The sequence below is a fragment of the Silurus meridionalis genome, chromosome 17, assembly GCF_014805685.1.
Source record: "Silurus meridionalis isolate SWU-2019-XX chromosome 17, ASM1480568v1, whole genome shotgun sequence".
In the NCBI taxonomy this organism is placed as follows: Eukaryota; Metazoa; Chordata; class Actinopteri; order Siluriformes; family Siluridae; genus Silurus; species Silurus meridionalis.
Window position 1 is genome coordinate 18691121 of NC_060900.1, and position 15244 is coordinate 18706364.

Here is a 15244-nt window from a genome sequence, read left to right on the forward strand (position 1 = left end):
TTGTACTACCCACATAGTCTAGTATCAACTTCCTCTGCTCTAATATCAGTGCTCTACATGGGCTGAGACACACCAAGTAGACACTGTAGAACTACCAATGTCAACTGATCATTTCCTGTCATCTCCTCATTTCTCAGTGTTCTCTGTCAAACACTGTACGAAGAATGTTTCACCAGAGCAGCAGGGATTAGCCTTAAATTACTAAAAATAGAAAGCAAAGGACCCACTAGAGTAAAAACCCAAAAGCCCAAAGAGCACAATACTGTCTTAGTATCTTTGTATACTATATCTATAGTATAGTTGTGTAATAAAGCGAATCAATATCAAATGCAGTTTTAAGCCTAACCGCTAACTTCACACCAGTGTGAATGTATTTAAGATGAAAATGCAAATACAACGAGCTTTTAGCAAATAAGCAGCGCAAATGTGCTCGGCTCCACGCAATACAACACCTAATTCGAGTTGACAAGGCGACTTTATTTTTTTTGTGAAAGACACCAAAAACAACGAGCATGGCTCACCCACAAGCATGAGAGCCATCAACCAACTTGGGCTAAGGCCTAAATAGGGCTCATAAAAGCTTCATTTTCTATTGTCTATATTTATATCATCTTACATTGCAATAAGATAAAGTAGGAAATGGAAATAATTAAAAGCACTGCAACATACAGATGCACACAAACGCACACAGATACCCAGCTGTTCTTACCCCTCTCTTTAGACCCCGGAATGTTGACATCCTGGACGTAACGCTTCTCATTTCATTGAAACAGTATACTATTTTCTCAGTGGGAAATTTAGAAGACTGAAAATGGGCAGAAAGGACACCAGGAATGGGTGGGGGAGGAGCAGGAGGGGGAAACTGAGGCAAAAAAACCCAACAAAACAAAAAAAAAAAAGGCATACAATTGATTCAAAATAAAAATGTTATAGGGTGCATTAGCTACAGAACTAAATATGTTCAAAGATATGCAATAAAACATTACGTATCAAGGGTGATTATTACATCCTAAAATAAAAGGGTGTGATTAATGGAAGCTGGAAGTAAAAAAATAAATAAATAAACAAATAAGCATGAATAAATAAATTGATCTTGGTCACACAAAAATGTTAACCGAAAAAAAAAAAGTACTTCTATGAATAGACCTGCTTGTACGTCACTGTGCGGCCTGATACCTCAAATAACAGGTTAATGATTAACTGCATGTCAAACTCTTTTACAGCCCTGGCAGGTTAAAGTCTTGTACCGGCTTGTAACACTTCGCTTATATAACCTGCTCTAAAAACAGGTGCACTTGATTTAAAAACACGATGCCAACAGCTGCATGGCAATTTGCAATTTGTCAGGTTAGCCAGGTATGTGTGGGAGCATGCCAAGTTGAGTGTCTGAGTAGGTCCAAGTGCCTGTGTGCGAGTCTTACCTTGGGCTTTTTCCCAAACAACCAGAGTTTGTTTTTGGCTTTTCCGATCGAGTGTTTGGGGTCAGGTTTGCCTGGGTCATTTTTGGGAGTACCAATAGTGCCGTCTGACCCTGTGCGCTGGATGTTCTGACTAAAGTCCTCGAATGGAAAATCAGTTGGTGGCTCGAACCCGGATTTAAACGACTCCACCACAATTAATGAGTCCTATGTGAAACAGATATTAGTTTAAAACACTATGCACAAATAATCGATTCAAACAAGTGTGCAATTACAACGACAAGCACTGTATGATTAAAATAATACGATTATGCATCATGTCTTACAGGTACTGTCACATGTATAGTGTGAACAGGTTGCAGATTATCAATCACTCTGTAAAATGTGAACATTCCCAGAGGTGTGGTGCAGCCCTTCTCGAGAATAATATTCGTTTCTAAGGCAAGGATGAGCTACGCTTGTGAATACAAGTGCAAACACGCCATCGTTATTCAAATGTTCCTCCGTGGACAGTACAGGGAAGCAGTCCAGTCTGTGGGTGGAGGGATATAGTCACAGTGAAACCTAGCCAATTAAAAACAGAATGAGAGGCTGAAGACTGCTTAAGGAGCATCATGGGAAAGGTTATGTAATCCTGGCTATGATGCTAAGCTTCCGCCGAACCCCATTCCTGTTTCTGACCATGTGTATTATACCTCAACTACTCCTTCCCAGAAATGATACAAGGCTAGTAGAAACATCCCTCAACAATTTAGACACACAAAAACAATGTGTCACAGCTAATATAACACCATGTTCATACACCGGATTAATAATGTAGAGCTGCCAATATGAATTTTACTGTTCGAAATTGTCATAATATTTACATCTAATAATCCACAGTCTGTGTGCAAAACTGCAAAATAAAGGAATATTCATCTGACTCACTGTCATATATGTGATGCTTTGTAGGAAGTCAAAAGACATGGCCGTAGATGTGAAGTTATAGTGTGCATTAAAGAAGAATAAATATTAATGACACTACCGCGAGGCAAAAATCTGAAATACAGCAGTTCTAATTGGTTTATGCAATGCTTGACTGTTTGCTCAGCAATATAATTAACAATAATCAAACAATTTGTTTGGAAAATCTAAGTTGAATGCATAATTTAGCATATTTAGCATATTTAGTTCGTCATGTTCAATAGTTTTTCCCTTTCAACCCAGTAGCTGTGTGTCTTGTTGGTACACAAATTCTTAAAGGTTTTGCAAGTGGAAATATTCATGTGCATCCCCACACACACCTTGCGTTCATCAACATTTTTGGCAGCGGTCACCATGCCCTCTAAACACTTTGAAATGATCGGGATGACTTTCCTCTCCACCTCCGCAAAGCTCCGGTATGTCTCTCCCAGTTTCACTGTACGCCGCTCATCCATGTCCTGTAGATTCTGCAAAAGCACATGCGAGTACGTATATGTGCAGGCACAATGCATATACATAAACATTAGGCACACAAATACCTTTTCTCTAGTACTTGCAACTTTTAAAGGTACAATATTACCCTTTAATGCAGTGTAATAAAATACAATTTAGCAGCAGAGTGAAAAGGTACCTTGAATATCTGCGGGATGGCCACATGGAAGTGCTTCCACTGTTCTGCGTTAAAGTTCTGCAGCTGAGCTGCATACTCATTTTTACTCTCATCTGCCATGTGGGTTCTCATATACAGCTGGGACTTGGCCTGGAAAAAAAGGACTTCCTTAAAACTGTGCTTGAATAATAATACAAATAAATATACATAAAGTAAAAAAAAAAAAAAAAAAAAGTGTGCATGATCTGACCAACACAATCCTGCATTTGTAATCTATTTAACTAAGAATGAGGTCACCACTAAGTGGGTGTGACTAACCTATTACGTCCGACAGCTGTTTGCTTACCTTCTCCACCTCTGACTTTGTGGCATTGATGTCGTTGTCTAATCTCTCAAAAAGCATCTGGGATTTCTCCGCTTCTCTGCACTCTCGCTCAAACTTCTTCTTGCTCTGCCACGTTCACATGTACACACAGACACATTTCAGGTTGGTGAATGGGAAACATGATTCAATTCCACAGGCAGTAATAATCACTGCTCACTGATGCCTGCAGTCAGCTGCCTGCTTTTTACATCAGGAGCGTCTCCCTCACAAAGAAAGACAAACAAGAATCCAAAGTATTAGTTTTATATGATGTATCGATCTATAAGCAATCAGTTAAGCAAAAGGAGGGGAAAGTGGTAAAGAATTTCGTTTTTTTGGACTTTTTTTCCCCCAGAACATCTGTGTTTAATTTGGTGACAGTGCAACAGAAGAATACCTAAGGCATTACAACATGGCCACTCTGGATGCGAGATTCAGCTGTTGCTGGCTTGCACTTGCACTAACCAAAAAGCAGCAAAAACAATCAATTTTTTACTACAGCATACATGAACTGCTCCACACTGTTCACTGTGTGGAGTAAAGATAGTGCATGTAGTGTAAGGATGGCAAAAACGAGTGCACAATATATCGAAATAGATACTTTACACAGACATGTACTGAATTCTTTTTAAATTAAAAATCTTTCTGTCACGCTCTAAATCAGTCACACATGCATGAATGACAAAGTGGGAGACCTGGTCCCAGCTGGTGGACAGTTTGCAGGTTATTTACACACACACACACACACACACACACACACACACACACACACACACACACACACACACACACACACACACACACACACACACACACACACACACACACACCTATAATGTAATACTCACATTGTCCATCTGTTTCCAGCATTGGTCCAAATACTGCTGGGTCTTCCGTCCTTCCTGGAGGTGCTGCACAACACATCACACACACAACACGCAGTGTAAAACAAGGGTATCGGCTATTTATTCCACCAGGTTTACATGACAATAGGTCCTGTGTGCTTGACAAAAACTGGCCCATTGCACAAAAAACTTATTTCAAATTTAAATATTTAGAGTAGTATTTGGGCATTGTGTTTACTCTTTCACATTCCTTCATTGACTTGGAACAACATTGATTTGACACACCTAGGTACAAGAAATGCACAAAAATTACTCCTTATCCTACCTAAATATCTGTTAGAATGATTAAGAGGTCAACTAGAATAAATAAAATGTTCATAGAAACACTTCTATTTGAACTGAGTAACCAGTTCAGACCAATCCAGTTGCACAAGGAGATTCATGATCTTTGATAATCAGTTAAGATGATGATAATGGCCACGTAAACCTTTGTGTCCGATTATTTTTAATGGCAAAACAAACGTAAGAGATTTGCGCATGTGCGTTTGAAACATGATGCACTTCTGTTGCGGTCAAACAGTCCTGTAAACAAACACAGCTCATGTTACACATTTCAAACTTTTAAAAAAATGATTCCAAGTGTTTATAACAGATAAAAGCGCTATAAATACCATCAAAGGGCATCAAGAAAATCTGGCAAAAACGCAAATTAACCTAAATCGCCAAAGCATCACAGTGTATTAAGCAATTCCAAATCTGAACAGAAACTCTGGGCAAGTGGAAAAAAAACCCTCATATTTCCGAGTGGGAATTACAAATTGGACAGCTATACAAACAGAACTTTCTTACTGGGAAGTCAGGAACTTCCTAGTCCTCTTTAGTCATTAACGCAGTACTACCTCTTTTCAAAGCACTAACATACGCACGCATCCTTCTTTCAATCGCACTATATAGACTAAACAATGGTAATATCTTATAATAATGATTACTTTGGTCCTATTTCCCATGATGTTGCTATAACTGCTGTAGTAACATGCCTACTGAAAAAGACTTGGCATTTTACACTAAATCAATCACATATGCACTGCAGTGAACTGTATGATCACAGCACCTGCTAGATGGTAAAAATTTTTTATTAATAAATAAACAACTATCCTCACCTGTTTCCTCTCGCATTTCAGTTCCTGCGAATACCTCAGCAGCTCACCGTACACCCTGTGGCCCATCTCCTCAGCAACGACCTCTCGCTGACCCGCGTAGTCATTCAGCTCGTTCAAAATGGAGTAGAATGACAGGCATGACGTAAACCTGCAAACCAGTAACACACGCTCAGTCAGTTAGCATTTTGATCAAAAAGACAAAAACCCACATTATTTAAACGAAACGCTTGTAACCAGTAGCGAGTTTCCCATTATACACTAATGAACCACATTAAAAAACAAACAAAATACACTTTTTGAAAAAAAAAAAAACTGCTTCTTTAGAGAGCACACTTATAACAATAAGAGGAACCTGAGCTCACTGACTAGAAACAGAAAAAGTCTGTATGCAAATCACATACTCGCACCTTGACTCCATCCAGCACTACACACCGCTATTAACACAAACACAAGGGTTTTATTAATGAAAGCTTACACACAATGTGTTCACCAAACGATCAGATGTAAATCCCCTTATGCTCCAACTGTGACTGGTTTCAGAGGCACACACTGAGACAGACATGCACACACACACACACACACACACACACACACACACACACACACACACACACACACACACACACACGAAAAAACAGACAAATATGCAGGGACTGATACTAAGCAACAGACCCACATCCTTACACAAACAGAAAGACAGAGCCACAAACACTGATGAAAACACACATACATACCACGGCAAAGAGACGGTGTCACAAACACACCTAACACACACACACACACACACACACACAAAGACTGATAAAAGCAGCAGGACATATATATATATACACACACACACACACACACACACACACACACACACACACACACACACACACACACACAGATGTTAGACACAAATAGATAGATTGATAGACACAGACATACCCATCACACACACACACACACACACACACACACACACACAGAGACTAATAAAAGCAGAAAGAGACACACACACACACACACACACACACACACACACACTGATAGATAGATAGATAGATAGATAGATAGATAGATAGATAGATAGATAGATAGATAGATAGATAGATAGATATAGATAGATAGACAGACATATCCATCACACACAGACATACCCATTACACACACACACACACACACACACACACACACACACACACACACATTATTGCGGCATATGCTCTTAAGGCCAGGAGTCTGTTGATGTTGACTGTCCGCCAGGCAGACGAGCGTGACCTGCTCACTTTATTAAAAGCACCCCCTACACAAAAACACACACAGCCTGCGGGAAGGAAAACGTTTTTTGTAGGCGTGTGTAGGCTTCATCGGAATCGAGTCTTCTTAATATCGTTCCTGCTCCGGTAGCTTGGGATGGAATGTTCCAAAGACAGAAGCGCTCCACGTTTAATGATGCACGTCTAATGGAATTCATTAAAGCACACGGGAGTCTACTGATGTGACGGCTAGCCGATCCTCCCTTCCCTGTCTATAGCTGAGCGCCAAACTCGCGCACACAGATCGCTGACAGCCTACAGCGTGGCATGAAGGCCGCCCATGAATAATTTGTTGGTGGTAAACAATCCAGGGTATAACAGGGATCTCAACAATATAGCAAACGCTGTCGATTCCTGTTTACTTTAAATAAAGGCCACTTATGATAGTCCCCCCCCATGTGCCCTTATAGTACAAGCAATCTAACTGTGAAATACTCTCACAAGACTCACAAGTGTCCACACAGAGCTATCCACAGTTTGAGCTTAAAAAGTGGGATTTAATCAGAAAATTCAACAGTCACAACAAAAGCCTTAATAAGTGGAACATTCAGTTTTATAGATACAGAATGTGTGCGTCTGCAGAAATAATTATTTAAAGTGTTGATGCTGCAGGCTTGTGTGTGTGTGTGTGTGTGTGTGTGTGTGTGTGTGTGTGTGTGTGTGTGTGTGTCTGTGTGTGTGTGTGGTGGTGGTGGGGGGGGATAGATGTAATTTGTTAATGCTACAAGGAAAACATACCTGGGCTCATCATCTTTGGAGCGCTTCGGGCAGTATTTCTTCACCAGGTTCCTGTTGGTCCACAATTAAAACAAAGTTTAGATCATATCACAAACATACCATGTACATGAATTAAAGACATTTCACTGCATGTCGTACTCTGTATGAATGTGTATGTGACGAATAAAATTCGAATGAGAAGACAGGAGAGTAAACAGTTGGAGAGCTAATCTAGGTCAAATACAAGAGGGGGAAACTCAACACTGTGTTAAAATTCTCCTCCCTTTGTCCCAATTCTTCCTAAATATGCGAGGAGAAGGGATAGATTTCTGATAAATAAGAGCTCTTGAGAGATGGGGGCCTGCTGTGTTTAGGCACGTTGCTCTTCAGGGACATGATGTAGGATTGCATTGTGTGTGTGTGTGTGTGTGTGTGTGTGTGTGTGTGTGAGGATTGCACGAATTCACATCCCTCGCCTAAATGCCACAATGTACTTTCATTACACACACTTCCTCTTATTCACTGACATATAAACAGCTCACGGTAAACGCATTTCCCTTTAAAGCCGATCCGCGATTATTACGATGACGAGGACCACTTCCTCATTACTTGAAGATCATCCATATTACAAAGTACTGTATTAAAAGCACATCTCATGTGGAAGTGTGTGAAAGGTGGAACAGCAGAATCCGACTACACAGAATCACTAAAACTAAATGCACCACAGCACTGCTGACTGCAAAAAAATATAATAATAATTCAAATCGCAAATCATTGGTTTACAAGCTAGATAGCTATTTAAGTACATTTACACAGAAAAAAAACAAATGACTACATTTCTGTGAAAGAGACAACAATATAGTTTTTCCATGTAGCATGGGGTTTCAGTTCCTCTAATATGGTATTCGTCACCTCAAAACTGAAGCAAAATATATGATTGTAACTGCATGTGCATATAACCAAACGCGCTTGGTGATCATCCCCTTCCGGATTTTGTTCCTCATTAATATAATAATCACAGTCACTATTCTGGGCTCTCCACTAGATTTGTGGATGCCTGTGCAGATGTGCTCATCCAGCTACAAGAGAATTAGTAAAGTCAGATATAGAGTTTGTATGAGAAGGTCTAGAGAGCAGTACATCCTAAAGCTTAAAGAAGTGGGTTTAAGCTCAGGGCTCTGCTTAGGCTACTGGAGTTCTTCCACACCAAACCTGCTACATAAAAGCCACGTTTCTATAGAGCTTGCATTGTGAACTGTGCCGTTGCGAAGCTGGAACACATTTGATTCCACTTGATTCCAGAAAATGAATTCTACAGCAACAGTCTTAGGAAAAACAATATACAGGTGTGTTGATCAGACATCCTCAAATATATACACCATATTACCAAAAGTTTGCGGACACCCGGTCATAAGTATGGTATGTGCTTATTGATCATCGCATTCCACATTTAGTCCAAATTTGCTCTTATAATTCCCTTCACTCTTCTGGGAAGATGTTCCACTAGATTTTGTGGTGTGCTTGTGGATTTGTGCTCATTAAGACTCAATGACTTTAGTAAAGTCAGGTACTGATGTAGGTGAGGTGAGGAGGCCTGGGGTGCAGTCAGCATTCAAATTCATTCCAAAGGTCACCATTAGGGTTGAGGTCAGGGCTCTATAGCAGATCTTCCACTCCAATCCATGCAAAGCGTATCTTCATAGAGTTTGCTTTGTGCACAGGTGCATAGTAATGCTGGAACAGGTTTGGGTATCTTAGTTCAAGTGAAGAGAAAATTCCATGCAACTGAACCTAAAGACACTTTAGTGCCTTCAGATTTGCGACAACAGTTTGGGAAAGAACCACATATGGCTGGGTCAGGTGTCCCAATACGTTTGTCTAAATAGTGTATCTATAGAGAACATCTCAGACATCCTACCAAACACCAAAACACCGGATCACCACATGGCTGATGTATGTAGTGCAGCAATGACACTTAATTCGTTTTAACTGATTTACTCACCCCTGCACCATTTGCTGAATATTTGTGTCTGGAATATAGGTCAGTAAATCACCTACAAAATGTGTGTACTCATTAATAAACTGAGGAAAAAGGTTTAGTGTCTTTAACATAGGCTTCTAATCTCATCTCTAATGACTTTTCCACAGCATGACTATCCTAGACATTAGGAAGGATGAGAGTGCACTCAGCTGCTGTATCCAGGCAACAGTGAAAATCCTAGAGGGAGGGCAGGAGGCCTTACTTCCTTAAAAGCAAAGACAATTGGAGGGGAGTGAGAGAGGAGATAGAAAGGCCACAGCTGAAGCTCTATTCAACTCTAGGAGCAGCTTTAAGGCATGTGATTGATTCTTTTCGATTTTTCTTCGCAAGCACAGCTTACTCCCTCTGCTACAAAACATAAGCTTCTCGCAGTGAAGTCTTCAGATCCACAAACAAAGTCAGTTAACGGGTTTAGTGAGAATGCGACATTTAACTGCAAATATTAGAAGTTAGTTTAATGAAAGCTGCTGGACGTAATACGGTTTCTGCTCTCGTAAAATTAATGTCTCTGATTACTTGAGCTATTTGAAATTTTGTACTGTGGGCTGTGCTGATCTCTTCAACACAGTGCAGATTATATAATCGCACTATCCAGTGGCAGCCAAAATATGGCTTCCCTTCTCAAGGTTTTTTCTTCATGCTGTCTCAGGGGGAATTTCCTTGCTATTGTAGTAAAGAAAACGCCTTCAATCTGTCAGTGTGTTTCTTTTCATGTCTGCCGAGTGAGTTTATAAGCAGAATATGTCCTCTCTTTTATGATGTCTGTGGCATTGTTTAATTTGTGTCCAGGTCATGGGTTGTACTTTTTTCAGGTGTACTTTCACCAAATTTGAATCTGACTGACACTGTGTTAGTAGATCCAAACCTGTTCCAGCATGACAATACATCTGTGCACAAAACAAACTCCATGAAGATATGCTTTGCATGGGTTGGAGTGGATGATCTGCTATAGAGCTCTGCCCTCAACCCTATTGAACACCTTTGGGATTTAGAATGCTGACTGCACCCCAGGCCTCCTCACTTCACCTACATCAGTACCTGACTTTACTAACGTCCTTCTGTCTAAATGAGCACAAATCTTCACAAGCACACTCCAAACATCTAGTGGAACATCATCTCAGAAGAGTGAAGGAGACTAAGTTGGAACTAACCGTGGAATGTTATGCTCAAAAAGCACATACCGTACTTATGACCAGGTGTCCGCAAACTTTTGGCAATATAGTGCCTGTACCAGACAGATGTTAAGAAAAGAGAGAAATGTTGCACAGTGTACTGTAGTAAATCAAACAACCTATTAAAATGAGTGTCTTTAAAAACATTTTTAAAACGAGAACAAATTAAATTATATTTAAAGTTTACTTAATAGTTTATGCAAACATTAATTATGTGCATTAATACATTTTTGACCCTGTGTGCCCCGTATTTTAAAGATGGGTTATTATTAGAATACTCACCGCAATTGTTTTGCATAGTTTTGCTCTATCTCCAGCCTTTCCTTCACAAACTTTGCATAGCGCTCCAGGAAGTCCATGCCCCATTGCGTGTGCTTGTCGAGGTTCTCGAACTGGTCCTGTGGGAGGAAGTGCAAAAAAAATGTTTTTGAAAAAAATAAAAAATCTATGAAAAAGTGATGGTGTTTCAGAAATACTGATGAATTTGTTGTACAACTGCAGCCTGTGAATCGATGCTGAACAAACCTCTGACACAGAATACCGTTTTAGTTGAAAGGAAGTTACACCTAGTTTAGATGTGCTACCACCAAAAGCTTGTGGGTCCATAGAGGTGTTTCTGACATAAGGCCATTACAAACGTTAATGCAATTTCGAGTTGGGATTAATGGGTGTTCCGTGACGTCACCTGATAACACAGCTAGGACGGTATTTTCAGAAAATGAACAGGTTTCTATCTGCCTACATACAAGCTGTTGCTATCCTTACAGGCAATTACATTATTGTGCCAAAGCAGAAGCATGACGTAAGCCTAGGTAATACTTATGCCAGTTTATTCAAAATCAATCTGGCAACACATGTACAACAAACACGACCTTAAAAAAACAGCTGCGTGCCAATTCTTTTTTATACAATCCCACAAAGAATTTATGGTGAAACCGTCTGTACTGCCAGTGAGAAGGAGAAAAAGAAGTATTCCACTATAAACCTGTCCGTTTTAACCAAAAGCAAGTAAACGGATCCACAGGCCGTTAAAGTGTTGGCCTACGTCCATCCTGGGAGAGTCAAGCCTGGGTCTTTGTGAAGAGCATGGGGGAGGAGGCAAAAGGAGAACGATACTGAACAAAACAAAGAATGAAACCAAAAGAATCAAAGAAACAGCAAGCAGACAGAAGCCTTCAGGAAATATAGTCATAAAAACCAGCCTGTTTCTTCAGATGAGTCGAGGTAAGATGGAAGTGGACAGGAAGGTGAAGAAGAGATACCGTGAAAGGAAGTGTGTACTCTACACTGTGAGCTCTTCTCTCTTACAGTCCTGGCACTGCATCTCAGTAACACACTGAGGCAAACGAGATTCATCAGAAAAATGCAGGCTTTTCTTTCGTTTCTCATCTCAGTGCAGCATGGATCATGACACCAATGAGGCAGAACATCATTCATAGGATCAGCATAAACATTCATACAGAAGGTTCCTTCTTTTGTTTGACAATGCACCAATATCAGTCAAGTATAAACAAAACAAGCTTTTAAATCTTCAACATCACCACCCACAATAACATAAGAAAGTGTGGAGCTGTTCAGCCGACCGTCAGTTAGACAATGTTGACAGTAACATCAGTCAAACTGCTAGCGAAACTACACTGCTATGACTGACAGCAGCCACATAGTCTGTGGTGTAACATTCTTTACCTGTCATAACAAAAAAATGCATTTTGGAACAGTTACACCTGCTCAACATACAGAATTAAATCTGCACTATGGGATTGTTTTAGTACAGTCATGATTTAATTTTTTCTTTATTTCATTGCACCAAAGAAGTTTGTGGACACCTGAGCATTAGATCTGTAGGTGCTTTTTTGAACATTCCATTCCACATTCAATTCTAACTTGCCAGTATAATAACCTTTAATGTTTAAAGATGTTCCACTAGATTTTGGATTGGACTTGTGGAGATTTGTGCTCATTAAGTCACAAGGCTTTAGTAAAGTCAGGTACTAACGTAGGGGCGAGGTGACCTGGGGTGCAGTCATTGTTCAATTCATCCCAAGGATATTCAGCAGGGTTGATGTCAGAGCTCTGTAGCAGGCCACTTAAGATCTTCCATTTCAACCCATGTAAACCATATCTTCATGGAGATTGCTTTGTGCCTCCTAGTTGGAGTGAAAGTAATATTTCTTGCTATCCAATTACATCCTATTCAATTGTGTTTCTTCAACTTTGTGGTAACAGTTTGGGGAAAAAACCCATATGGATGGAAAAGTCAGGTGTCCCAATACTTTTGACTGTAGCACTAGTTTTTAACCAACCCATTGGGTAAATTTGTGGATTTGAACATTTTTCAGATATTTGAATTTAAATGTATATTGGGTAGATATTACTAATAACAATGTCTAAGGCTTTTGACTTGGACTTAAAACCTTACCAAGTTTCCAATATCTAAGCTTGTGCAACATTTCATCCTGTCTGGGAAGAGGTGCGACTGTGTTTGGGATGCCCAAGGTCACTCATTCGCTGTCTAGGTGTGCAAGTGGTACGTAGGCACCAATATTAATGTTTTAGATTTTCTATATGATTGAGTTCTTCAGCTTTAGAGCTCAAGCACAGATCTGGTCTTACGCACCCGACAGCCGTCACCCTGGAATGTGGGCGTGTCAATGTTTAAACTTAAAAAACGACAGTTTGGCAAACAAATCATCACCTTCAAGTAGCACAACAAACGTTATTGCCGTTGAAGCCTTAATGCTCGGTCTTCCCAAAACCCACTTTCAGGCTCCTTACAAACAATACTAGCTCAAATATTTTTTCCTAAAAAGGGCGTGGGAGCATGTGTAAGTTAAACGGTAAGACAGAACGAGGCCGAGATAAGAAAATGACCAGTCGATTCATGATTACCTTTAGCAAATGCCTTTGTGTTTGTTATACATTACTCAGGAGTTAAAAGCTCCATATCAGCCCCATATCATTGAGCAGATCATTTATTTGTTTTAGGAAAGCGATTCCATGAAATGTCACAAGCTGCACGTCAGATGAATGGCTCTCAACCTTTAATTCTGATTGTGATTCATGTTCTAGGCAACATAATACATCAATTAAAACCAGGACCAAGTCTCAAACACACACTTCAGAACAGGGCTATGCCTGAAAAAGTTTCAAATGCGTGTTGAAGATGCTGCAGTTGTGGGTGGATGGGTGACGTTTTTTGCGTAGATGGACTGTAAAGATGACAGCAGTGCATTGGCTGAATACTTGTGTGTATGTGTGTGTATATGTGTGTGTGCACCAAGGGTCTATGACAGTTTATTATTCTCAGTTGAGTAGGCAGTTGGTGATGGCCCTTGGAGCTACAGTGTCTGACGGAAATCACTTCAGCAGCAGACTGGTGATTCACTCAAGTGGAATAACAGCACTCCCACAGCCATCTGGACAGATTTAACTATCATTTAACTTAAAAGTATACGCACAAACACACAAACAGAATAACTGACACACATGAGTAAATGCATTGCATCACCCAAGTCAACATTACGCTGTTAGCCTTGTGACTGCTCCACCCTGTAATGCACCTGCTCACACTTGGGATTTTCAGGTTTATGCTGACCTGAGTGCAGGTTGCTTTTTCGAAGCCTACACATTCCACAAGCAGAAAGGAAATAATGACTCTGCTCTCTGAAAACAGTGAAAAAGATCTTACACAAAAGATTAGTCAAATGAGTTTCTATTCTGAAGAACTGAATAGTTTTCTGACTCAGGTGTGTCCTAGCTTAAAGAATGGGAGCAGCCTGCGTTTCACACGACTGCAATCTTAAGTGGCTAACAGGAAAGAAAAACAAATCGTCTCAGTGGCTGTCTAGTGTGGATTACACTCGCAGGCTACCTGTTGAAAAAAGATCAGGCAATGTTTTTCCAGACTTCAATTGTCCGGATTCATTGAGTCTGTTCCCAGTACAGCCTCAGATTGCTGCCTGTGGCTGAAAGGCTTTAACTCAGTCATAGACCTCTGCACTCAAAGTCCAAGTTCTATGCGTTGCGAGACACGTGTCTGCTCACCACGGGTGTAAAAAGTGGTTATTTGACATTTGCAATCCATCTGGTCATTCTCCTCTGAACTTTCTCATCAGCAACACATTTTTGTCTGCACAACCCCCACTAGCTGCATGCACCATTTATGAACCGCACTGCTGTCACATGATTGACAGATTGCATAACTTCATGAAGATGCATTTTGTTTTTAATTCAAATGTACATCTAGATTGAGTGCAAATCAATAACTCCTGCTTTAAGAGCTCATAATATATTGAATATGCAAAGATCTGAATCGTCTTTCCTTTCTCCCTTGCATTGACATCTGCTCATCAGCCAATTACCCAGCCTGGTAGGAGCTGAGTCACTGAAACACTAACACTTAAGGACCCCAATGTGGCAAGAACAGAGGAGGAGTTGTTGAAGGTTCTCAATGGGGGTGTGTGGGGAGGGTGTGTGGGGGGGGTGTTTAGACTCAGATCTGTAGCATTATATAAAAATATCATGATGGAGGATTGACTGTTTTGTGGGTTAAACCTTTGCAGCGGTGGTAAAAGTGGTGATCTTTAGTGTCAGTCACATTATTTGCTATCGTTCTCTCGGAAAGATTGTGTCTGGCTCTGTCCACAATGAAGA

General features: G+C 40.3%; 1 protein-coding gene across 3 annotated transcripts in view; it reads right to left on the reverse strand.

The window, feature by feature from the left end:
- fnbp1l (formin binding protein 1-like) overlaps positions 1 to 15244 on the reverse strand; it is a 44185-nt gene that overhangs the window by 7005 nt on the left and 21936 nt on the right. For 2 of the 3 annotated variants that reach the window (XM_046872340.1, XM_046872339.1), the window contains exons 2-10: positions 10874 to 10989; positions 7400 to 7450; positions 5361 to 5508; positions 4204 to 4266; positions 3338 to 3442; positions 3013 to 3141; positions 2702 to 2848; positions 1422 to 1625; positions 710 to 862 (exon numbers count right to left, since the gene is read on the reverse strand). In XM_046872340.1, coding sequence (XP_046728296.1) covers positions 710 to 862; positions 1422 to 1625; positions 2702 to 2848; positions 3013 to 3141; positions 3338 to 3442; positions 4204 to 4266; positions 5361 to 5508; positions 7400 to 7450; positions 10874 to 10989 — 1116 coding nt within the window. The remainder of the gene's footprint in view (positions 1 to 709; positions 863 to 1421; positions 1626 to 2701; positions 2849 to 3012; positions 3142 to 3337; positions 3443 to 4203; positions 4267 to 5360; positions 5509 to 7399; positions 7451 to 10873; positions 10990 to 15244) is intronic. The other variant, XM_046872341.1, reaches the window with a different exon arrangement.